This window comes from Vanellus vanellus (genome assembly GCF_965231255.1).
Source record: "Vanellus vanellus genome assembly, chromosome: 6".
Classification (NCBI taxonomy): domain Eukaryota; kingdom Metazoa; phylum Chordata; class Aves; order Charadriiformes; family Charadriidae; genus Vanellus; species Vanellus vanellus.
Window position 1 is genome coordinate 68,280,310 of NC_138911.1, and position 25,754 is coordinate 68,306,063.

Here is a 25,754-nt window from a genome sequence, read left to right on the forward strand (position 1 = left end):
TGGGACGTTGTACTTCTCTGCGGGGTAAAGGAACATCAAAGCATCCTCCCATCCCTGCAGGAGGGAAGGTTTCGGCCACGCTTCCCCGTGGCGAGGCAGCTCGTGGCGAGGCTGCAGGAGCGATGTGCGAGCCACGTCCCTGCCATCAGGCAGCGTCCTCCTGCGTGTCGGCAGTCCCAGCCGTGGGGCTGGCTCTCCCGGCCACCTCCCGGAGCGGTTTGTGGTGGCTTTGCTCCGTTCCTCTCCGGGCCAGCTCAGCGCTGCCTCCCGTCTCCACCCAGGAGCGGATGGGAAAGCAGTTTTGGTGCCGATACCTGCGCGCCCCAGCGAGCTCCGCGCCGGCGGTACCGCCTGAGGATCGCATCCCCCAGCCCCCCACAGCTCTTTCTCTTCGGCCTTGGGATGAGCATCTCTTCTCTGTAGTTTCTTTTAATTTTTTATATATTTTTTTTTTTTAAACCAAAGACTCCGCACTAACATCACGCACGTTTTTAGATAAAGACACCCTCGGTCCTACCGTTCTTTGTGTCTAAATCCAACAGTTGGGTTGGTTTGAGGAGAACAGCCAAGACTCCCGTGACTACTGCAGCCCGAAGGGGGCCGGGAGGGTTCGGCCACTGTTCCGCTCACAGCACTTTACTCCCTCGCGGCTATCGGGTCCTTCGCAGCTCTGAGCAACCAGCACACACCAGTACTGTACACTGCGCTCTTCGCATCGCACAGCTCCTGCTGGTTCCCCGTTTATTTTGCACTGGCCCCCACCATATAAATTATCTTCTCTTCCTTTGTCTTTTTTTTTTTTTTTTAATGTTAATACGCATTTCAGTCACTCTCTCATCGCTGCCTTTGTGCTACCCCGAAAGGTCAGGCCATGATTCTGCTTTTTACACTGTCTTTTACTTGAAGGGGGGGGGACGGGACACACAACACCAACCCCAAAACCTTTTTAAGCCATATACTTTATAACCATCCTGTTTTCCAAATAATTTATTTGTGACCATGTCGTATTCTGACAGTGCACAGCAGCACTGCGAGGGTGTTAAAATGCATTGGGATAGGTCTTTTCACGAAACGTTTTTTTGTAACAGAATACAGATTGTGGTTTGTTTGTTTGTTTGGGTTTTTTTAAAAGTGTTTTGCACATGTGTAGCTAAGGAAGAATTGTGTGTGTCCAACCCTTGGGTGCAATCACCAGGATTAGTTTTCCAGGTTGTTTTGGGGGCGGGGGAGGGAGGGCAGGGATATCTGTAATTATAGATATTTGAAGACAGACGGCTGAGAGTTTACAAAACACTTTGCATGGCGGGAATGCGGGAATTTCGGTTCAGGCCGGGACTTTTGTCCGTGAGCAGCGGTCTTGGGGGGGGCGATCCCACCTGCCAAGGAAGAACCTGATCTCCAGAGCTCAGCCCTCTGCTGAAAATCAGGTGCCTTTGCTCGGGTGGGACAGCCAAGGGTCACGCGTCACCTGCAAAAACTCGGGGCCTCTCTCTGCAGCTTCCGAACTAGATGTAACTAAACACAAATGGTTTGGGGTTTTTTTTTTTTCTAAATTTTATTGTATTATTGCAATAAATCTTTTAACAATAATTTTTTTTTTAAGTTGTATATTTATAATTGTTACTTCTGTGTGGTTTGTTTTGAACCATACTGGGAAAGTACACGAGGATTTCCAGCCTTCGAAGCATCACAGGGACCGGACCTGTTACAGTGCAACCGTACAGCGGTGGAATAAGCAATACCCATTCTAAAAAAATACTCTCACATAAAATAACTGCATCTCCATCGGAGCGGGTAGAGGAGTCCTGCAAAACATGCGCGCGCGTCCCTATATGTACATGTAAACGGGTAAATCCCTCGTGTGAGCCGGGCTTTGAACCGCTCCTCTGCCGGGTGACGTTTGTTTCTGCGGGTGGAGAGCCTGAAAGACTTCTGCAGGCAAGGCAGGGCCCTCCTCGTTCCAAGGGCCTTTCAGGAGGACGCAAGCCCGTGTCTTTTGAAGGCGGTAACTATTAAAGCGGACCGTTGTGTGTCTGAGCGACAGGGATGGGAAAGAGCCATGCCTGGCAAGAGGCAGGCTCTGCCCGCGGGACCTGGCAGGTCACGCTTTACTGGCTGCGGAACGATGGAGCAGAAAAAAACCCATCCCTCTTAATTTTTTGTGGCAGCTACCTGGCGGGGAGGACTGATGCCCCGTGATTTCTGTCTGCTCGTTTCTGCACGCTCAGGAGCAGCCTGGGGCTCCTGCATGCGGAGCTGGGGCAGTTTGCCACCGCGGTGGTCGTGGCCATGCAGGAGAGCAGCCTGGGTGCAAAGCCAAGCCTGCCTCCGAGCTCAGCTCATGCCTATGGGTTCCATGTCACTTGTGCTCAAGCAGTGCCACCAGCAGAAGGTTTCGTCCTCTGCCAACACTGGTTTGTGGCAGGAGAGCAGCCCTGCAATGCCCTCAGTCCCGTCCCTACTCCCGGGTTGCTCAGAGCAGCCCACTGCAGGCTGGGGAGGAGAAACAGCCCAGGCTGAGGCTTCAGCACCGTTCCCACCTTGCAAGAAGTGGGACTCGTGATGGAGGCATGAAATGAGGGTTCTGCGGGCTGGCAGGGGGGCAGACAATGCAGGGGGTGAACTGGGGGCAGCGCAAGGGAGCCGAATGCCGACAGTGTGGTATAGACCCTCACTACAGCAGCAGGGATGCAGCAAAGGGGGGAAAAGCTGCGGTAGGAGCGGGTAGGATGGATGGAGAGCCCAACCACAAGCCTCAGCCATGGGTGGCTTTTTCAGTGGCGGCCACGCCAGGGGACCTCCCCCCCCGGAGCTTGATGAAAACTGGAAGCTTAGGAACAATGGAAATGTTATTACAATTTCTTCACAGGCAGATTTGGAAATTCAGTCCAGACACTCCAACTGCTCCCAGGCAGGGAAGTCAAGCACACAGCGCAGGCTTTAGTCCTCAGTTCTTCTCAACGTGGAATTTTCTAAATCCAACACTCGACTACTTTTTTTTTTTCCTAAGAGGCAATTAAAAAAAACAAAAATCATCAGCTCTTGGGTTCTCCCTTCCACTGACCCTTATGGAAACAGAAATCCGCACTTTACTACTTTCTGGGGGAAAAAAGCTTGGGGGCAGCTCAGCGTGGCTACCTTCTGGATGCAAAAGTTTGTTCTGTAAAACAATTTTTAACAGCAATGCTGTGCAACAGGGATAGTTCCGGCAACAACCGTAACAAATGATGTCTAAACCAGCCCGTGTTCCTTCCAGCTTGGGGGGAGGGCAGGGATGGGCTGGGGCAGAGAGTACTTGTCCTCGGGATTTAACTGCTCCAAGGAACAAAACAGCCCAGTGCTATTATTTTATTCTTCCCCCCCCCTCGTTCAACAAAGGTGACCAAAATCTCACACCCTGTTCCAAAAAAAATGACCTCACTGGCCCCTTATCTAGTTACAAAATATTTTCCTCCTCTGCTTCTATTTCAGCCTCGCAAGGACTTCCCTCGCTGCTGTCAGCCCGGCACGGGTTATCTCGAGTTTTCCAGAGTCTTGGGCGGGGGGCAGGAAAGCAGTTTCTTCCCCCTCTTCCTTAATTGAAATTAAGCTGAAATCCTTTGATGCTGATGGCTTTGGCAAGACAACTCCTGCCTGAAAGTTGTTTTGCTGCTCGTCCCAGCACAGCGGACTGAAGTTCGGGTGAAGCCTGCGCCCCGTTAGAGAATGAAGTCACGAATTAATGAGGGATCCTGCTTTTCCTCTCCCTCTTCACAGCTGATTACAAGGCAACCCCACCCTCCTTTTAGATTCCTAATTTCATTCCTCCTGGTTGTCATAACGTCTGCTGCCGTTGCAGAGGCGCGGAGCAGCACCCGGGAGGGGTGCCCGACCCCCAGGGGCTCGGGCAGCAGGTAGAGCAGGGACCAGGGAAATAACAAATAGCATCCCTTTTAAATCTACCGTGCTGACCCCGGGCTCACCGAACCCACCCTGCAGGCTGGAAGGGCTGTTTTCCTTCTCTCGCTGCTAATGAAAAGACTAAAAGCATGTGCCTTCAAACCCTCTCTGTCCTCACGCTCGAAAACAACATGAGTCACTCCATGCGATCCCACCACAGTTTTAGGCACACGCACACAGGCGAAGCAGAGGGAGGTGGGTGGTTCAGCCGGGCCACCCCCAGCCCGCAGCTTTGCTCGCCTGCCCACACCTCGGCGCATCTTCCACCGCAGGTCAGAGAAGCAGTGGAGCTGTGTGCACGGCCGTCCCATCCGGATGCTGTTCCTGTGAGAAGTCCTCACCCCATCCCAGCTGCTCCCTTGGGGGCTGCAGGGCAGAAAAGGAACAGTGGCACCACCTTTTCTTCCACCAGGTCACAGATGATCTCTGCTTCAGCTGCGGTGATGATTGCCAGGGGTCCATCCTCGTTCTGAGAAGGGCCACAGCATGAAGTGCAGAGAGAGGAAGGACTCGGACAACGCAGACACAACTGCTGCTCTCTATGTGGCTGCAAAATGCCCGCAGCTCCTGCTCGCGGCCGCTGGGTTGTCCTGGGAACATTCCCAGGCTTCCAAACTGCTCGCTCTCAGGCAGCGAGCTGGGCACAAGGAGGGCTGTAACTGGAGGCCGCACTCTGGAACACAGCACTGCAGGAGAGGAACACATTCGAGGACATACTGGGATAGATGCCATGCTCAGCTCCCAGTCAGAGTTCGAGGAATTACCCTTCGCCCGCACTTCTGACACAAACTTTCACAAGTCCCCTCGGAAATCACCAACTCACACCTCAGAAACAAGATGCCAGAGCAGGGCGAAGCGCTGCAAGGATTCCTCTCGCACGGGAAAAAAATCCATACACAGCAGACGACAAAGCTTCCAGCACATCGCTGAGCCAAGGCAACTCCGCTTTCATCCCGCTGGACCCACACTCCATCCTCCGGCATGTGGTGCCCGGCTGAGGGGCCAGCGCAAGAGCTGAGGAGGAGGACTCAAACCAGAAAGTCCCTATTTTTGCAAGTCTTACACACCTAGCACCAGCCTTCCGGACACCAGGAGCCTCTGCCGAGGCTCTGCTGCAAGCACAGCTGATGGGAGGGAAAGGAAAAGCTGGAATTTGGGAGTGTTACAGCAGGGAATTAGAGTAATAGAGGTTTGGGGCTTTTTTTGTTTGTTTGTTTCTTTTTTAGTAGGAGGACTAGTTCTCTCGAGGAAGCGCGCTGCAAGTCTGAACTACATCACAGTACCAAGTTTCTGCCACAAGTTTTACAGTATTTTTATTTTGGGGCAAGAGTTTTACAAGAGAAAATGGGGTAAGGCAGATCTAGAATGCACATTTTATTTAAGTAAAAAGAAAGACAACCAGACAACACGGGTAAGGTAACCAAGATCTTTTTATATTCTGACTATACAATAATATTCCTCTCTTTTTATCCACTGCCACACTACTATAATGGATCTGGTCTAGTCTAATTTTAAGGTTGTCCAGTTAAGTTGTCTGAAGATTCTTTAAACAAGTTGACCTTTACCTATTTAGTGTTTCTTCTCAGAAACATTCATATATTATACAGGATATACAGATTTTGAAACAAGACACTTAAAAACACACACAACTATAGCCGCAACACTATCATAGCTGCATTGTAGTGATTACGTTGTTCAGCCAGCTGTAGACTCTGTATGTACAATTAGTTTTTATAGTGTTATTTACATCGATGGACTAAAAGCTATCTTTAATCTAAAAGGTAAAGGCTCTTGTGTTTAAGTATGTGCAGTTTCATAGCCCTGTGGAAAAAAAAAAAAAAAAAAAACCAAAACAAAAAAACAAAACACGACAATTATATACACTGTAAACAGCACAAGGCATGAGAATCTCCTCCTACCCCAAACAATCTCGCAGGAAAGTGTATGTGCACTAATATTCCTCTTCCACTTCGGCTCCTGCTCCTCTGGTTTTCTTGTGAATAGCACGGTTAAAGCTGTGGCAGGCAGGAACCCAATGATTGTCATGAAGACCTAACTTACAGCCCGGGATGCCCTTCTGAGACCGGTGACAGCACATCCAGTACCCAGGCCCGTAGGGTAAAGCTTGACAGTATGGTTTGGGATGCCACCGGCACAGTGATACGTCCCCTTTCACGTACTTCTTCTTGCACTGCTTGCAAGGGTCTTCTCTGTAGCGGGGATCGCGGACCCAGCGGGAGTCTGCCGGCCTGATGTTGTAGTATTCAATGATAAATTTGAAGTAGTAGCAAGTGCATTTTAGGGCAACCAGACTCCTAGTAGGAAGCAATCCAAAAATCTTCACTATAATGTGGTGAGGCAGGAAGGCCATATACTGCTGAGGCTCCAAAAGCTGCTGAATTTTAAACCTGGTCTCCAGAAAGTCATGTGAAACCTGCCTTTTTAAGCAGGAAGCATCAAGTACTTGCAAAGCCCCTTCTGTCGGAGGAACAGAAAGGGCAGATGGCTCTGTAGGGACGCTGGTTCTGACGCATGATCTGTCAGATGCCAAAGCATCCTCATCCTCATTTTGGGCTACCTCTCCTGGCTTTTCTTGGGTACTTTCCCGTAGTGGCTGCTGCTCGTGAGCAGCAGGCTGGTCAGCCTGGAGAAAAAACAGCCTCCCTGGGAGCGGATCTTCACTAGAACTGGAGTTAGAGAGCTGCTCTTTCCTGCATCCTTTCTCCGTCTTGGCGACCGATATACTGATGCATAAGGGCTCCTTCCTAGCAGGGTGCAGACTCTGCTTCGGGAAAATTACAGGCTCTTTCGACATACAATCAACAGTCGTGTTCTTGCTCTGCAAGGAATCTGGTGGCAAGCTGGCAGCAGCTGGACACACAGACAGCAGAGGTCTGGGAGGCTCAATTCGCATTTCAGAATCACTCCTGCCAGTGCTTATCCCCAACACTGCATGAGCAAGTCCCGAATTCACATTCCCCATCCGAGTATCCAGCCCAGAAGGAAAAGGCTGCCGAGCAGAGGCAGCGCCATCCCACAACTCAGTGTCACCCAGAGGACCGCACCGTCCTCTGTACCCGGCCTCTGCTAGTGCCACCTCCTCCAAGCCATCCCCTGGAGCCAGGACCCCCGAGGAGACCTTCCCCGCCTCTCCCTCGGGCTGGGTGCCATTCGCCAGGAGCACCCTCCCAACATTTCTGCGGAAGCTGTTGTTCCGCGAGAGGCTCCCGGCCTCCCGCTCGCTCTGGCGCTTCAGACACTCTGACTCCAGCTTGGCCACCATGTCCAGCACGCGCACGGGTTCGCTCTGCTGCTGCTCGCTACTGCCGCAAGGTCCCCTCTCCACGTGTACCTCGCACGCCCCAGCGGAGGAGAAAGGGTCTGAGCTGGGAAGTGCACCTTTAGGCTGAGCGCTCAGCCTCGTAGTAGAAGCAGGCGTGCAGGTTTTAGCACAGTCCACCAGTAAAGCCCTTGCTCGTTGCTCCAGAAAGGCTACCATCTCTATCACCGAGAGGGATCGGCCTGGGAACACACCCTCACCGTTATCGTTCACGTAATGCACCGAACAGTGCTCGATGCCGCAGGCAAAAGGTTCCGGCTGGGAGCACCTGGCGTTTGCCTCCCTCATTCTTTCCAGTTGAATTTTGGCTTTTTTAAGATCAACCGATTTTTTCCTGCGTTTAGCTGTTCTTCCATCGATATCCCACGTGCTTTTAATTTTCATAGAGCCGAGCCGGCTGCTGCTGCTGCATTGCTGGGCTGCGAAGAACGCGATCTTCTCCTTTGTATTGCCAGGTTTCACCACAGCCCAGACATCCAGAGGCCCTTCCCCTTCTTCTCCCTGGTGGATGGTTGCAGACAGGGCGTTCTTCTTTTCCCTTGCACTCGGACCATCCGCTGGACCTTTCCCATTCATATTGCACATAGTATTTGGATAAATAATCCCCAGAAGCTTTTGAGATGGAGTCACAAGGGAAGGTTTTGGGAAAACGCTCAGTTTGGTGCAGTTGGTGTATTTTTCTTCTTGTGCTGATCTCTGATGGCTCATAGGTTGGGCTCTTAGGGAATCCTGGCTTATTTCTGGAGATCGCTCTTTCTTCTGTAACTTGAGATATGGCTTTAAGTGCATACCAGAAACCCTAGAAAAACAGAAAGGGGAGAAGTTATAGTTGCAAAATATGCCTGCCTGGAATTAGAGGAGGTGGCCCAGAGTAGGCACCAGCATGCCTCCTACTCTCCGTCAAGCAGCCCACACCTCAAAAGGAACCACATGAGAAAGGAAAAGCAGCAACCAAGGCTGCAACATCCACCCTTGGAGAACTTCTTGCAATAGGACTGTGATCTTAAGGATAGCAGGTATCTTCCCAGTAGAGAAATCTGCTTTCAGGGAGTTGCAAGGAGAAATCCTAACAGCTAAGTTCTACCCGTTGTACAAACATAGCTAGAGCTTCATTCTGGAGTTAGGAGCTGTGGAGCTGTCCTTATGTCTGTTCATTCATACATCCAGTTCTAAGGTACATGTGGTTTTACCTTGACATTAGCTACCATATATATATATATATATTCTTTTCAGTATATAAAGTACAGTTAAAGCTGAGAAGGGAAATTAGCAAGTGTATTATATTCAGAGATCCCAGCAGCTATCTATTCTCCTAATACCACCCAAAATGAAGCCTCTATCCTTTAGTATATCAATAATGGCAAATTTCATATACTTTCCCATATGGGTCCTTATGCTATACATCAGATGCCACCCCCCGCTCCTGAAGTGACAGAAGCATCATGTAAAGCTGAACAAAACCACTTTCAAGGACGTGTTTTTACGGTTAAGAATTTAAGGGCTGTGAAGGAGACACTTGGATGCTGCCGACGTTACAGCAGCAGCAGCGCCACTCCTGCGACAGTCCCAGGCACTCCACTCCTCCCTTCTCTTACACCTTCACAGTAATCTTCAAGGCAAAGCTCAAAAAACGCAGAAGCCCAGGGCACTGCCACATAGGATGCAATTATCAGGAGACTTCGGGCTCTTCTCCCAGGAGTATCGCATAAGCATATTACAGAACTAACTATAGATTATGTTTCCATGGTAATCTTTGAATTGTTACATTAAAAAGCCTCCTGTTTGAAACGGGGATAATCCATGCTTTCTAGATTAATAACAGCAGGTTCAATGCCACATTTATAATGAGCTGATACGGACACATTCAGACACTGAATGTTTCCCTTGACAGCCACCACCAAAACAGTTGGTGTTGCGTTTCTAGCCTAAAACCAGCTTTTAATTAAAAGCCTCAAGCCATAACATCTATAAAGTCAGACAAATTTATAGCTCTAACACCTGCAGTTAACACACACGATAGGTTTGTATCGGACAGATGCAGCCAGAGTCGCGCTGGGCTCTCCCCTACCCGCAGTGCGAGCAGGACACACACCCACCTCGAGATGCCCTCACTGATGCTACGCAGGGTACCCGTGGGGTCGGGACACGAGGAGGAGGGACCCCAGCTCACCCACCTCTCGGGCAGACCCACCAGAGTGCACAGGACAGCTGTAAGAGGGAAGTTGTAACAGCAGATGCTGACCAAGAACACACATGGATGTGCTGGACAAGCAACCTGGAGTGCAGCTTGGGGACCTTCCAGCCCTGCCCCAGGGATGAGCCAGGGATGTAGAGACCCTCCAGAGTAACCGATGGCAGACAGAGAGCTGAGCCAGAGAGCACCAGAGCCAGCTGAGGAAAGGCTTTGAAAGCAAGATGCTCCACTTCCAGCTGCTAACACAACACACATGAGTACACGAGGGCAACACCTTGGCCAGGCACCACCTGCGCCTGTCCAAGCAGAGGAAGCACTAGAAGCAGCCATGCTGCTTAACCATTGCTTTCCCCTGAGGCTTTGGTTCCTCGTTCTGGCCCTAGTGATAAGGGGATGGGTGACAAGTGCGGGCAGAGAGGTTTTGGGGAAGTACATCAAGACGTAGAAAGGTGACCTAAGCCCTTCAAGTGTGCATAAAGCCCAGGGGTCCCCTTTGGTCCCCTGCAGTGCTTTGAAGGCCAGGAGGCAGATACTGAAAAGGATACCGTTACATTCTCTCCCCTCCTGATTTTATAAGGAAGATGATCACCTCATTCTTGCAACCAGACGGTGCTAAAACCATCTGCACTTTACCTGCAGACTATGGCGATAAGGGAGCTCCCGTTACTGCAGATACGCCTACCTAGTTCCTGGGCTAATTCTCTCCCCATGCCTTCTGCCTGCTGATTCCAGCTCTTGTTGGAACTGGGTCACCACCCAATTTAGTCTCCTCTGCAAAATGCAACTGAGCTATTTTGTTTGCTTTCTCAGTTGGATGCTAAAAAACTAAAATAATCTGATAAAAATAGAACATCAGGGTGCTAAAATAGATGAATAAAGAGAGTACGGGAAATCAAGGCTGCCATAGTTTGTTTCAGCCTCATTTTCCATAGGGTCTGCCTCATCTCGGTTGCATTTTATAGCTAAGCAGGGTCAGGCCACCAACGTGCTCGGGCCAGAGCCCAGCCCAGAAGAGCAGCAGGTGAACCTCTACAGCAACTTGCTGCAGTGAACGGCGCCCGCAGCTCTCGCTTTGCCATCCAGAAGGGCATTTGGGAGCTGTGCTTTTCAGACTAGAGAGAGAAAAGCTCCGATGGCTGCCTGCCACCGTACCCCAGGGAGAAGAGGTGAATACAATTAAATACACGGCTTTGCATGTTGAAATCTCATGGGCTAGGAGCAGAAGATTGAATTTCACTCATGAGTTTTCATGCCAGGGTGTTTGAAAGATGAGCTGAGTGTGTTTTTAAAAGGCTTTCTTCGAGCAGTTTTCAGGAATCCAGCAGGACAATCAGTTCAACACCCTTCATTAAGAGAAGCTGCAACGAAGGTGAGACCAAGTATTATATGAATGAAAACAGGACCAAACTGGTTACCCCAACATGCTTAGAGGACATGTTTAGCCAGCAAAGTTGGTTCAGCTGCTCCCAGCTATTTCTGGTCTATGGAGAAAGACAAAGAGTAGAGTTATGCCTCACCTATTACAGATTTCTCGTTTAAGGTTATATTTCCTCCTGTGTTTCGGTTAGTCTCTGTCTCAGCCAACAATACCATTTAAGGTTGAAAAGTTATAATTTACATAACAAAATTATGCCTTAGTCAGAAGTTTTACTGCCAGAATAATTGCCTCATTTGAATTCAGCATTCAGTTCATCGCACTGGTTTAATGGATCCAGATTTAAAGACAACCTTCATTTAATAACTTCAGACAGCTATAAAGGAGTCCTGCTAACTCCACCTGACCAGCTGAATCACAGTGCCACCTGCCTCCCAGGTTCTGGGCAGCAGGGAAGAGAATTCCCATTTTAAAAGGGATGTTAGTAATGGAGCTTACCTGACAAGGAGGAAAAAAAGCCCCCGGCCCCACACACGCTTTGCTGTGAACACTAAAAAATAAGAACTTTTAGGCAAAGACAGTGTCTTCCCTGCACGTCAGCAGCACATTTCATTCCTAGCTCCTAGAATTAGAATAAGGCTTCCCAGCAGAAATTGCTTTGAAGATGAACCAGAGCCCAGTCCCCACCCACAGACTACCTTATTTCTGCAACATTTCAGTGCTGGCAAGCAAAGAATTGTGGCAGCTGCAGGTAACTTTTTAAATATTTAAAAACACCAAAAATAGTTGTTAAAAGGTGAAGTCACTGACAATTCCCTACGATGCTTAATTCCAGAATAATTGTGTTTGCTTTCCTCCACCCTTTGAGTTATCAAGCTTTCTAATTTTATCTTTAGAAACAACTCTTCAGAAGTTCATGGAGTAAGCATAAAAGGTTTTCAATCCCAAACGTGTGGGTTTTGAATTGCTGATAAGAGATAATTCTGCCAGAAATGATCAGCACTGAAACAACTAGCAGTGCTGCCTTTATACTGTTTTTCCATCCTTAAAACTGATGAAATAAAAGGGCCAGTTTTTCTATTTCTAATCAGCCATGTCTGAAAAGCAGGATACTTAAACTTCTGAAATTACACTGCTGTTTTTTCAAGTCGTAACTACAGCTTGTTTCTGCTACTGTTTTATCATGTTAGTTACTACACGGGATTGATATAGAAATATATGCCTTCATAAACCTGCAGACACGCACGCATCCCTCCTCTCCCTACTGAAGGGAAGGCCCATAAGCTACTGTGCCATCCTGGCCCAGACTCTTTCTGCATCCTTTTGTATTTATACATCTTCTAAATCACAGCAGCCTAAAAGAATAATGTATTTGCTTTAGTGGAAGCCTCAAAGTTGGAGAAAAAAAAAACCTGGTAGAAAAGGCTCAGTTCTCACATATCCTTTCTAGGGTCCAGAGAGAATCTAGATGACCCTCACTGCACCTGGGTCAGGGACTCTCATGATGCCCCGTGAAGCCAAGAGATTTCCCTCTGGCCAGCAAAAACAGCAACAAAAAAAAACCCAAACAAACACAGAAGTGTAATCTGCTCAAACAGCACATTCACACTGCAAGTTTTCTGGGCAAAGCACCGGAAGGTTTTATTAAGGTGAAAATTTCAATCAAAACCCCAAAGTTTCCTGTGGATTTCTTTTTGTAAACACTAACTCCAGTCAACAGAAGTTCCTAGCGTTGCTGACTGCACACACAGTGCCAACTACAACTTTGAAAAAAGCCTCAGGACATACTAACAAAAGGCAGAAGCCAAAAAAAAAAAAAAAAAGAAAGAAAAAACCCAACAACAATAAAAACCCACACCAAGCATAACCTCTGGCAAGGCATTTCTCTTCCCTGGCACCCCATTTCTCTGTCTATAGAGCTTAGCTGCTCTGTAAAGGACACTGACAATTATGAAGGACTGAGTACTGCATGCAAGTTAAACTATGGTCAACCACTTGTTTTTTCTGGAAGGACTTGGTGAGTCCTTTGGGCTCAATCTCCAGTACCATTTCCATCCCCTTTGCACTGCCGGGGCAAGGCAAAGCAGACAGAGAGCTGCTTCAAAGGCATTCCATGGATTCTGCCGGGGCGGGAAAGTCCCAGCCGAAGCAGCCGGGATGGACCACGCTCTGCTACTCTCTGGAGCTTGTTCTGGCGCGTGGCAAGTTTCCAAGCTCGCAGAAAGGCAGGTTGGGAAGCACGATGCTCCAGACAAGGGGCGGGTTCGACTTCAGCAGCTGCAGAGGCATCCGATTTCTAGAAAACCCACTCCCTTGCAGCAGTAACTTCAGATTAAAGCAACTGCTCCTGACCCACCTCCCGACGCCTGTGAAACTGCCTCTTGCACCAACTGGAGAGTGAGCGAGGACTATCGTGGGCTTTGAAGGTAATCAGAAGGTATCACACTGCCGAAGCAGCGCGCTCTGCTCCAGCGGCCAGCCTGGGGGGAAGTAGAAGCATGAGGCAGAGCTAAACGCAAAGTAGGTGCCTAACTTTTAACTTTGGATCCCCCACCGCTTGTTCACCCATGTCAGGTGTTCAAATAACCTGACTTTAAGGGAGACAACACCCAAATATAGCTGCATACAGGAGCAGCTATAAAATCCATCATCTTCACCAAGCAGAGGTTTCAGGTGACAGATTGCACGTCCAAGCACAACACGCTCAGACTACTCCAGCTTGAGGGCTCCCACCCTTTAATAAGTTTCGAACACATTTCAAAGTTAACACACACACACGCCCTTCAGCATAAAGCAGAGTAGTCTCAGCTACTTTCTAATTCTTGGGCAGGAAGAAGTGTCATTGCTTTGCCAGCCTTTTGTATAAAAGCACTTACCGTGAAGTCAGTGACGTAGAAGCAATTCTTGTTGAGCCTGAGGAAGCTCAAACCCACGTTCCCTACTTCCCAGCCACACTACAGATGACACAGGGATGACATAAAGCAGAGGAGAACAAAATCAACTGAAAGATTTGATACTCAAGGTTAAGCTGCTCCAAAAAACATGTAGCTCAAAGATGATGGGATAGCACGCATGCCTGTGGTGGAACAGGCTAAGATGAGAAGGAATCACATAAGTCATTTGGGAGAAGGACAGTAAGAAAAAAAAAAAGTGGTGGTTTTAAGGGCTTCTGCTGAAAGCTGCTCAGAGCAGCACAGAGACGGTGACAGGTTTCCTTCTGGAAATGTTTTATCTTCCTTAACATTTGTTTTCCAATTTATTAACTGCAAGAGGACCGAGATCGTTCTGGATATCATGGTGCAACAAATTTCTTCAAACAGGTAATGAACCAACACAAAGTGATGCTATTTAGTCTTCATTTTTGTGCATACATAATGAGAACACATGAAAGGCTGTAGAAATTAACCTTGGACCGCACTATCATTAAGAGACTCAGAGTTCAAAAGAAAGAATAAGCAAAAGTAGATCTGAAGGCAAGTCACCAGGTTGTTCTTTTGAAACTCAAGACTGAAAGGAACTGGTTCACAAAGTCAGCTGCACTGCGGCGTAGAGGATTTCGCTGCAGACAGCACAACCCAGCAGGCATTCTCCAGGAGTCAAAAGGTGTTTTCATTATCAAGAACACATCCCAAACAAGAACAGAAGAAACTCCAACTGAACACGTTCCTTCTTCAGGAAGGATACAAGAAGCAGGTACAGGTTTCAAGTCACTTGGAAAGTTGTATTTTAGAGATCAAAAACTCTAGGAATAAACTGGTGCAGCATTAAGTCCCTACAAAGATATTTAGAACACAGAAATAGTAAAAGGTTCTTCAGTTTGTGAGAAAGGAAGGGAGAGAAACATGGCTGCAAGCAAGGTCAGGGCAGAGATTAAGAGTACACTAGGTACAGCACAAAATACTAAATTTGACTTTGCATCGTTTTTAAAAAGGGGTGATAAGGGTGATCACAAGGGCAAAAGCCCAGGGGTTAATTTGAACAGGAACACCAGCAGAGGGAGGATTAACAAACTTCATGAAAATTGCAAGGAGTAGCTCATCTCGGTTTTAGAATCCAAAATAGATAGGCTCATAAACTGCAGGCCAAGAAGCAAGATTTATAAACCTCTTGAAAGGCAACAATACGAGTTAATAAAACATGTGGCACATCAGAGATGGCACTGCAGGGGAGAAAGAGAAGGGAGAGAGATCACAGCCTCTACAGACCTGGTAGTCTGAGTTCAATATAAAAGTATTTTGCAAGCAAAGAGGATTAAGGTGACACAGAGAAAAAGGGAGAAGAGGGAATAGTTCAATAAACCAGACTAACCTAAAAGTTCTCAAAAAAGCGATCTTTGTAGACAAATGTACTGTATCTTACTCACACAGATTTCAGAAGGCACAAGGAGATTTACTGGTGAAGACAGATTGACAGAGGAATGGGAAAATAGACAAAGAAGTTGGCTTAGCAGCAGACAGCCCCAGGTGATGCCAAATAAGAATATACCAGCCTGGAAACCACAGACATGCCTCAAGAATCAGCCTTGGGAACACTCCGATTTTGTTAGGAATGACCTCAGCACAAATCCTACAGGTGCACTCACAACTGAAGGCATTTCCAAAACAGCCGAGGCACAAAGCACCAAGTAACAGAAATGGAGGAGAGTTCTGAAGTACAGATGGTGATGCACCAGCAAGCTGAACACCAAGAGGTTTTGGAGGTAACAAAGAAAGGTGCATTGGCCACTACAAACACATCTATGAAAAAGAGGCAAGTGGAGGCGATTCTGTGATATAATCAAGGCAGCAGTGAAAAGCCCTCCTGCCAGATCTGCTCTGGAGTGCAGCATACACTTTTTGTCACGACTCTTCAGAAGAGATTCAACAAGACTCAGAACGATGGCAACAGCAGTTATTCAAAAAAGCTACTAGGTAACACTTGGGTCATTTAGCATAGCGAAACCAGAGGTGAGGGTACACAACCCCATCTTACAGAATACAGCAAAAGAGGTAAACTGCTGAAAATAAGCAGCATCCCTTATGCAAAAAAAAAAAAAAAAAAAAAAGGAACACAAGCTCAAACAAGTATATAAGCTCGGAATCAAAAGAAAGTTCCTAATCACACAGATAAATGTGTCATCTTCAGTAATGGATTAATCTACAGGAGGAAAAGAAGAAAAGATGTAATTGTTCTTAGGCTGGACTTCTAAATTTACAAAAGGGATTATAAGACACTGCTTGGGAAAGCAAGGAGCCAGATGACCCAGGAAGTCTTTTCCAGCGATAAATTACCATGAGACTAACATAGCAAGTATATGCTGTCTACACAACCACAAAGAACAAAGGTTTAAGTTTGCTTTAAACCCACACAGCTTTTGGAAACCAGAAAGCTGGCTCTCTTCCTCCAGATTAAGGAAGTTTAAGAGTCTTGGTTTCAGAAAAAGAAAAAAAAAAGAAAGAGATACATATATTTTCAAGTAGCTTGAACTCGAACAAACTGGCATGTTCTTGCATTTGCATAAGGACAAGTTGTTCTGTACGGTGTTCCTATAACGAGACACAGTGAGAGGCGTTCACTTAATTGTCACATAAGCACAAGTGTTTGAAATCAATCGTGCATTTCTTCTTAATAAGAGACACAGGAGAGTGAGCAATACAAAATCTGAGCTTAAACTAATCTAATTACTTACTGCATAGTAAGACAAACCGCAACAATGATTGCCAGTATTTCTACTTGCTTTAAGCTGACTGCATGTTTTAAAGCCTACTATGACAAGCCGTTCTCCAATAAAGTTTTACTTCAAAGCCATGTTCCCAAATTAATTTACAGCTGTTGCTAAAAAACCCAAAGATTTCTCCAAGTACAGTAGCAACTGTAGTGAATTTGTAATTGTCATTATCAAATAAAAGCGTCAAAGAACATTTCTACCCTTAAGCCATTACAACATTTCACTTAAACACTATCCAAAAGTAAGAATTTAGACCACACATTTGAGTGACACGCAAGACAATAGGGAGAGTAAGGAGAGGGCTAAATTGGTGCTAAATACTTAACTATAGGCAGACCAGCTGGTCTGTTCATACCGTTTGACTTGATGGAAGGTGGAGGATGTGGAATTGAGCGGTTCCCTGTGGAGGCCAGCTCTGCAGGAACTCTTCATCGTAACTACCTCTCCAGCTAAGGCACGCCGTCACAGCCAGTCCATCCTGGGTTACGCACAAGGCTCCCCCATCAGCTTTCCTCGCCCCACACGGAGCTTCACTCTGTCTCTGCCACCTAGAAACTGAACAAACAAGAGGTACATAATAAGATCGCGTTCAAGTACAGCAGTGACTGCAGCACAGATGATCGGGACAAGGACTCTTTCCCAAGAGAGAGAAAATACATACATACACACATACATATATGCATACACATACATATTATATATAAGTTATCTATAAAAATATAAAATAACTTAACATCATCATGCCATTATTGCAGCTGGAGTTTCTGAACAGCATTAAAATACAAATTAATGCCCCCCACAACAGCCTGCCTGCACACACAATGTTTTTTCACCTTATATACGATTGCAGCACTACCTTGGCACCTCCCGTGGAACACGCTGTCCTCCAAGCTCCGTGCAAACAGGACGCACAAGACCTTTCTGCTTGTTAGCACCACATCAAGCTTTGGAGGGAAATCGCTGCTAGCAGTAAGATTTGATGCTGCCAGGAGTTACGTTAGCATTCTAATCAAAATAACGTGGCGTATTTCAAAAAGGACAAAAAACATGCCACCACGCAGCCTCCAAGCCTTGTGAAAACTGCCCCGTCTTTGCATCACAGACAGATAAGACAGCAGATTTCACCAAAACAACACTGTTCTGCACTATCTCTCATTCGCACTAGGCTGCTGCCTTGTCCTTGGAGCAGACACTATTACCAACGCTTTAACGTACTTCAATGGTGAAAGAACAACCACCTTCCAGTTGGAACATAAAAGGAAAGAGTGACACAGCAAAAGAGCCCTGGAAAAGCTCAAATACTCAAGCCCGAGTTGCCAGCAGATTGTTTTAAAGATCGTTTTCTTCCTCTCTAGAGGACCATGCACAATGATGCCGTAATAAAGGAATGCCATTTGAAGATGCTAACTACTACTGCTACTACTACTGCGTCCCCAGGGGATTTGTGATTTAGCGCAGCAGGTTGTTCTCTCCTTTTCAGCAGCTTTGTCCAGTGTTCCTACCACTGCCCTATTCCTACAGGGGCATTTCCACAGTGCAGCCTGGCAGAGGCACTCGCTGGCGGTTTCTGCTTGCCGGCACCCAAGCTCTCGCAGGGATGGAGCCTCTCACATCACCCCGTTTGTAACGCCTGCCAGAGGAAAAAACTCCGATGCAAAAGAGTCTCTTACCTATGCACATCTCAGTTAACCAATCAGTGCTTGACCAATGTGGTTTACAACTCAACGCTGCCACTAAACAATCCTGGCCTGGAAAGCCCACCCTAACTTGGTAGCCACACTCACCAAGAAAGTAACAAAGGATAACTTTCCAGGCAGGGAAAACAGAAACTGGTTCAGATCCAGCTGACTTGATATCTGCTATAGCAATTTCACAATTCCTGTAGTGATGGTGAATGAGAGGTTAATCATTTGCCTACATTTGAGTAAGCAGGAGCCTAAAATAATATATAAAATATTATATAAACACATTCCAGTCTCCATGAAGAAATCTCCGCTGAGCTCTACACAAGGCAAAGAAATGTGTTGGATGGAGAAGACGGAAGCATTATACTGGCAGAGCTGGAGGATGAGAGGATGCCCTCTGCTCCATGAGCTCAGAAAGACAAGGAGTTAGGCTGCCGTGGTTAACAGCAGCAGAAAAAAGAAGAGCTTTGTAGTTAAACACCATTTTCGTTAGACTGCCCAGAGTATAACAAGGATCTACCTGCAAGAGTGAAACCTAGGCACAAAAATCAGCCATTTCTGATGTTTTGCGGGCTGCAAAATACATATTCACAAACAGCAATTCAGAGAAAAAAAAGCATATGCCTAATGCTTTATGAAAATCAAAAGTTAAACACAAAATCATTACTTTCCCATGAACCATCAGTAAGAGGCACTGAAATCCTGACTTTTATCCAATCTTTTGTCTGGCTTCTCCTTCTGGCTTTACTGACACTAGCATTTTAGACTCAGCAGGAACTGTATCACAGAAATATGATTATATCCACACCCAAATAAATGCAACCATACCATTTTAAGAATGCCCATCACTTTTTCAATAGCTAAAAGTCTCTCCATGTATTCCTGGTTAGGAACACCAGATGTTTTGTCCTAGTCCTACTCTTTTGCAGATTAATTGAGAAGTAAATGATAAAAAGCCAGACAAAAAAAAAAAAAAAAAAAAAAAGGGCAGTTTGTTTGCAGTAAAAGAGCTTGAGAAGCAAAACCATCAAGCAAACTCATTCAGGTCAGGGTCAGCCACAACCCCAATCCAAGCACAGGCATCCCATGGTGGAATGTCATGTGTTTAAGAAGGGACTAGCACCTACTAGAGGAAAGCAAAAGCTGACAAAATAGACACAGACAAGTTCAGATGGGCACTGCAGCACAGATTCAAACACAGCTCCATACAAAGCACGCTTTTTCCCCTCCTCTAGAGCTGCTGGGCTATAGAAAAGAGCTGAAATAGACTATTAATGCCAGCAAGCTACTGACAAATTCCTACTGTGTAACTAGTAAAAAGCTGTGCTTGCGAATTTAAAAAAAAAAAAAAGAAGAAAAAATCAGCATCCAAGCTAGCAACAGAGGTACTTACTGCCTTTTAACTACCACAGTGAGGTTCTTTACCAAGGCTGATCCTTATCAGTAGGTGCTTCAGCCAATGTGTTAGTTTTGCACAGAGTTGGGTAGAGCCCAAGAACTGAAATACAGATGCACAGAGAAACAAAAGAGAAAGTTAAAGACCTAATCCTGTTTTTCTCCCTTTCTGAAACCACCCCTAAACATATGCCTTTACGCATACGATGTGGGAAGGACTCAGATTTTGGCAGCAGTAAGCATCGCGTCCTCTCAGCAATGGACAGCAGTTCACTGAACAGTCCCACAAAAACTCTCCATCTTATCAGTGGTTTTGAACAGTGCTGCTGTTTAGGAAAACAAATGTTTTAACTCAACTAGTGTGGATGATGTGGGGTCAAGGTCTCTTCATCTATGCAGCAATACTCTACAGCTTTTGATATTTTGATAGCCGAAGCTTTACCACAGGAGCAAGTGTGTTTTAAACAGTAGCAACAGTAACTGATAAACGAATGGGTCCAAAGGATGGGCTCATCCTTTCAGAAAATTTGCTTTCTAGGAAGGAGGCCGTGGCCTCAGGACTGGGTCTGAGCAGCAATCACACTGTTGGTAAAAACACATCTGACCAGCCCACCTCCACGCAGGGCTAGCTTTAGGATGCTCTGCAGGGCCATCGCGCGGCATCAGCTGGGCAAAGAGCACCAGCACACCCAGGACACAGAAGAAAACAGCGGCAAGTATTTCAGAGGGGAACTCAGAAGAGTTAGTACCAAAAACCAGTCACTACGAAGGAGAGGTTAATCTTTTAAAAATAAGAAAATGCCAGTGCTGAGGCCTTATAACAGAGAACACCACGTGGGTTTTTATTTGTTTTCTTGCATGAACAGAGTTGCACATCCATCCCCCCACCACTCAGCTCAAGTTTAGGTTGTTACATGATACTTGTTTCTAAAAGCATATTCTACCAGACATGCAATTCTGCCATTTCCCAGCCTAGCCATCCCTCCAGCCCTCTCCCCCTCCCTCCCCAAACACCCACCCCGAGACACCTATAACAGCACCAGAGAGGCTTTCCCAGAAAGCTTTCCCTAATCCCAACATTCACATTTCATGGTAACAACCAGCGATCCGCAGCAGCTCCCAGACTAGGTAGGACAGTGAGAGGACACACCGGGTCCTCATACTCAGCCTCTTAGACACCTACAGGAACACAACCCTTTCTTTTTAACTGTTCTTCATGTAATATCTACCTATTTTAAACGCCTTAAAGAACTACATTTTAAGACTAAGTTCACCAGCTAGGTTTTGCTTCTTTATGTAGTAGAACGGTGTTAGGCAAAAGAAGAGAAAACAAGCACGTTCTAACTCAAGCTATCTTACAAAGAGTTCCCGAGTGACCTCGCATTTTTGTTTCCATCCACCTGCAGCTGGCAACAAACCCTCACATGAAATTAGGTATTTAGTAAAGACACTGTATCCAACTTACGAGCATTAAGAGATGCAAAGATTAACACCTACAATCCGATGAGATTCTCCAAGTCCTGCTGAACTGCAGTTTGGTCTTTTCACTTGCAGCAGGAGGCTACGGGAGCCACCAGATATCATTCCACTTGTGAAACTGTGCGTGCTCAGCTTCCCCTCTGTTTGACGGTCAAAAGGTCTAACTTTGCATAGACCTGTTATCTAATCTAAAAGCAATAAAACTGCTACAGGAGCTCCAGCTGGAATAAACAGGGGGAGCTTCCTGTGTGTACTTACACACCAGAACGTGCTGACACTTCTTCTAGGCACCGGGAATCAGAGCTGGCCAAGCTGCAGCACCTCATTACCACTGCCCTTGGCTCATTTCCCCACCAAATTCACTCCAGCCCTTCCCAAAGCTCCACCAAGCTCCCACCTATACTCTGTACCCTGCATAACACCAGATGGAGCAGTTACTTAACTGAAATCTGAAAATTCCCACATAAATTTGCGCTTGGGCATCCATGTCAGCAGGGAGCACGCGGATGCTCCGAAACACTGCGCAGCCCCACAGCTGTTTCTGTCAGTGTAACTCCTGCTGCGCTGGGGTCTCACCCCTCTCTTCCTCCCAACCCTTTCCCACCCCCATCAGCACTGACTGCTGTCTCATTTCTCACCTGAAGGAGCTCAAGGAGCTGAACTAGGAGAAAATTAACCCAGAAGAGGTCAGCTCCCTGAACTCACTTACCCTCGGACCTGGCAGGAGCTAGCAAAGCCCAGCAGGACAAAGTTCTCAGCAACTCAGTCTGGACTGCGCTGTCTCAAAGCTGCACCTTGAATTGTGCTGGGAAAGGTGTCTGCCACAAAGTGATTTTTAGCTTCTTTCAAGTTGGTGTAAAGGAACATTTTTGAATGCACAGTGTGCAAAATACAGAGTGTTTCAAAAGTGGGGAAACAAGCGTGTAGGGCTCCAAGGCAACGTTTGACTCTTCACTGCTGTCAAACAGCGCTACTTGCTGTACCGATAAGCATACAAAATGCTTATTCTAATGAAGCACTACAGGGAGAACCTGTCTTCCTTCCAAGATCACGTCAATAAAGAATGAAAGGCTTCAAATTTGCAGCTCTCACTCTTTCTCTCCTCTAGGTGTGGTTAGTGTTGGAAGGACTAAGTGGTCCCCTCTCCCCTCCCCAAAGGAAAATCTCAGAAGGGAAAAAGAAAAGAAAGAAAAGAGAAGCTCTGCTGCACCTTGTTAACCTTGTATTTTAATATTGGGGAAAAAAATACCACAACTGTTTCCCTTGTTCAACTATTCCTGAAAGGTTTCAGCTGTCTTGCACAATTTGGGTAAGGACATTATCCGTTGCTCAACTGGGAAGAAGTTAAGAACTGGCTCATTAGATTTGTTCTGCCCGATCCAAGAGGAAAACAAAACCAGTAAATCCCTTACTTGCCAATGCTGCTGCAGCGCTGGTGACAAACGCACCCAGATCACACATTACTCTGCTTTCTAGAAAGCTACCACCTACTTTGGCACTCCTTGTCACCACATAATCTACCCTGTGCCCCGAATGATAAATAGGGGGTAGCTAAACACCCCTGAGCGGGGCTACAGCTGCCACGTCCTCGGGTTACGAGGTATGGGCAAAGACACTCGCTGTAACGCGGCACACGCGAGGCCACGTGATCCATGAGCCATGGCTGAATTATTTAGCGTATAAAACTAGATTTGTTTTGCCATGCAGATTCTGCATTAATGAAAGCTCAGCTGAAAGGCTACTTTCTTGGGGCGAGGGGAAGGAGAAAGCTTCCAGAAGCCTTCCTATTATAGAAGCAATAGAGCTGGTTCCAAAAATAGTAGAGAAGCACTCCCAGAGCTCTGGAGACATTGTGCCCCCGTTTTTGTAAGTCTGAGGTCTCGCCGGATTGCTCCTGTACATGCAAAGAACGGCAGAAACGACTGCAAGATGCAGAACTGACCTTAAAGGGGAGTTTTAGGACAAACACCACAGACAGAAGTCCAGACAGGCTACATGGAAGAAATCAGCTTGAATGCCAACAGAAAGCCAACCTGCCACCCTTTAGAGAAAGCCATTTAAAACCAGCAAGAAGAAGAACCCCATCTTTTTCAAGAACACAACGTTAGTTTGCTAAAGAAGATCCTGATTATTATTACAACACTGGTGTGGCAGATTAGGATTGTCAACAATAATTTCATCACCCTGTTTCGCCTGTGGATGTTAGGGATCCTGGCTGGAGAGGTCCACTTGACTCATTTTGGCACACATTTGGTAAATTCAGTTTTGCTGCGACAGCTAATAAACTGACCGTCACATGGCCTGCCTGACAGTAATTGTTCACTAGTTTGCCTGTAAAAGTGTGTTAGTGATCCGGCAGTATGGCATAACAACCCACTCGAGTTCTTAAAATTAACGTTCCCTTGGCCCGTTTTGTGGCAGCTCTTATAACACAGTGAAAATAAACCTTTTGCAATATTCCTCGGATTACAAGTGTATCTTTGAATCTATGTACTTCAGCACAGGACTGGCCATTTTATTGGCATGTACTGACAAAGTAAAATGCCAGCAGAAAACCAAAAATCTTATACTTGACACTATATAGGCAAGAAGTCCCCCTGCACCATGGCACACAATGCACAGTAATAATTGTTTCTATACATCTCTCCATAGAGTATTAAATGGCTTCTGAAGTAGAAGAGCAAAACTACAGCTAACTTCTAAATATCCAGTAAATAAATAAATAAATACAGTTCCTTCTTTAGAACTTTGCCGATAAGGAAAACCCCACAGCAAGTGACTCAGTGTTAAACACTAAATTTATCAGCTTTGAAACTGAATTCATTGAAATAAATATGGCTTTAACTGGTTTATATGGCTCCAACTGGTTTGGATCAGCCTTTGGGCTGATAGTTCTGTTTTCACAAGAGATTGTCCCATCCACCCTGATCACAGGTTCAGCCCTAAATAGTTTAGCAGAATAAGGGGTAATTAATTTTTTTTTATTTCTGTGGAATCTCACCCTTTAACCAAAAGGTTATGTTGTGGATTTCTCTGTCCTATAACACTGTATATACCTTCTCAACAAAACACAGGCACAAAAAATAACACACACACACCCCCAAAAAAAAAACACAAACAAAAGCCAACACACAAAAAGACTCAAAGCAGAACAACGTAATTTTGTCCACATGGATTCATTCCACCAATCTATTGCAGAGTTGACACACAATATTCACTGTGCACCTCTAAAGCATCCAAATTTTTCCTAACGGTCTCCAAAACCAAACTCAACAAACAGAAACCTTGCTCAGAAACACAAACACTTGATTAAATATAACAGTATGCAAAAAAAAAAAAAAAAAGTTTTAGAAGTAACTGTGCCATTAGTTGCAAGTACTGCTGTAGTTCAAAACGCCCGAATTCTTCTATCATACTCCGGAATCCACCCTGTTTTCACATACTAGCATCTTCCACAGGTTTTTGCATCAATGTGTCATGATTTGTCATGAAATCTTAAATCCTTTCAAATTTTTGTTTAAACTAGGACACTGCTGGTCCCCCAATGTCATGCTTTCACAGAAAACGATCTTGCATCTTGCGAGGATAATGTAAAAATGCTGAACTCCGAAATTTCAAATTTATAGGTCAGCAGTTTACAAAAAAAAATCTGCTCTGCAAACTTAGGAAAAGTGTTATACTAAGTATACCCAACTTCAGGACAGGCTTCATGTGAAAGGAAGCTCAAACTATTTTCCACAGAACATTTTACAAAGTGCATCATTACATCAGCTGAGGACAGAAAACTTCCAACAGAAGACATTCATTAGGAGCATCTAAAAACAACACACACACACCCACAAACAAACAAGACACACCACCACCCACACCCTCTCAACAAGCTTTGGATTCACTGGTCTTTCCAGTGGTATCTTACAAAACAAAACGAAAAGCCCCCGAAGAACAGGTTACAGTCTAAGACCAAAAAAAGCCAACCCCTAAATCACTAATTTAGTGATTAGTGGTTTCTGCAGGAGGTGGTCATGGCTGCCCTGGGCCCTTTCCATTCAGCTCCACTATGACCCATCGCAGGACACAGCTGAACCCATCAGCCAAGCGATTGGCACTACTGCAGAAACATATTTAAGAAAGGGCAAAAAACACTCCACAGAGAGAGGAAGGGGGGAAAAACCCGCCAAGGTCAGAGACAGACAGGGAGGTGGTGCTCCGCGGCAGGGCAGGTATTCCCCTGCAGCAAAAGGGTAGAGGAAAGGTCTTGGTTTAATGTTTATCTTTTTATTTCTCACTACCCAAATCTATTCTAACTGGCAATAAACCAATTTTTCTGTTCTACCCACAACCGTAATCGGTAATCTCCCTGACTTTATCTCGACCCTTAAGATCTCAAAGCCTATTCCCACCTGTGTGGCTGAGGAGCGAGCGAGCAGCTGGGTGGGTATTCGGCTGTTGGCCGAGGCTAACCCACCATACAGCTTTTCACAAAATCTAAAGAAATTAAAGTTATTCCGAGACTGCTGTTAAGTGCTGGTGCTGTTTAACTGACACTACACCCAAGAATCGTACGTTTTCAATTAGACTGCACATCAAAGGCTGCCCATCTTCACTCTTCATTAGAAGATTAATCTGTCACGGTGACGGAG

At 46.1% G+C, this 25,754-nt stretch overlaps 1 protein-coding gene across 2 annotated transcripts in view; it reads right to left on the reverse strand.

The window, feature by feature from the left end:
• Positions 1-5,351: 5,351 nt before the first annotated feature.
• FBXO34 (F-box protein 34) overlaps positions 5,352-25,754 on the reverse strand; it is a 39,628-nt gene continuing 19,225 nt past the window's right edge. For both annotated transcript variants that reach the window (XM_082485152.1, XM_082485151.1), the window contains 2 exons: positions 16,911-17,110; positions 5,352-8,078 (listed from right to left, as the gene is read on the reverse strand). In XM_082485152.1, coding sequence (XP_082341278.1) covers positions 5,891-8,078; positions 16,911-16,987 — 2,265 coding nt within the window. In that variant the 5' untranslated portion in view covers positions 16,988-17,110 and the 3' untranslated portion in view covers positions 5,352-5,890. The remainder of the gene's footprint in view (positions 8,079-16,910; positions 17,111-25,754) is intronic.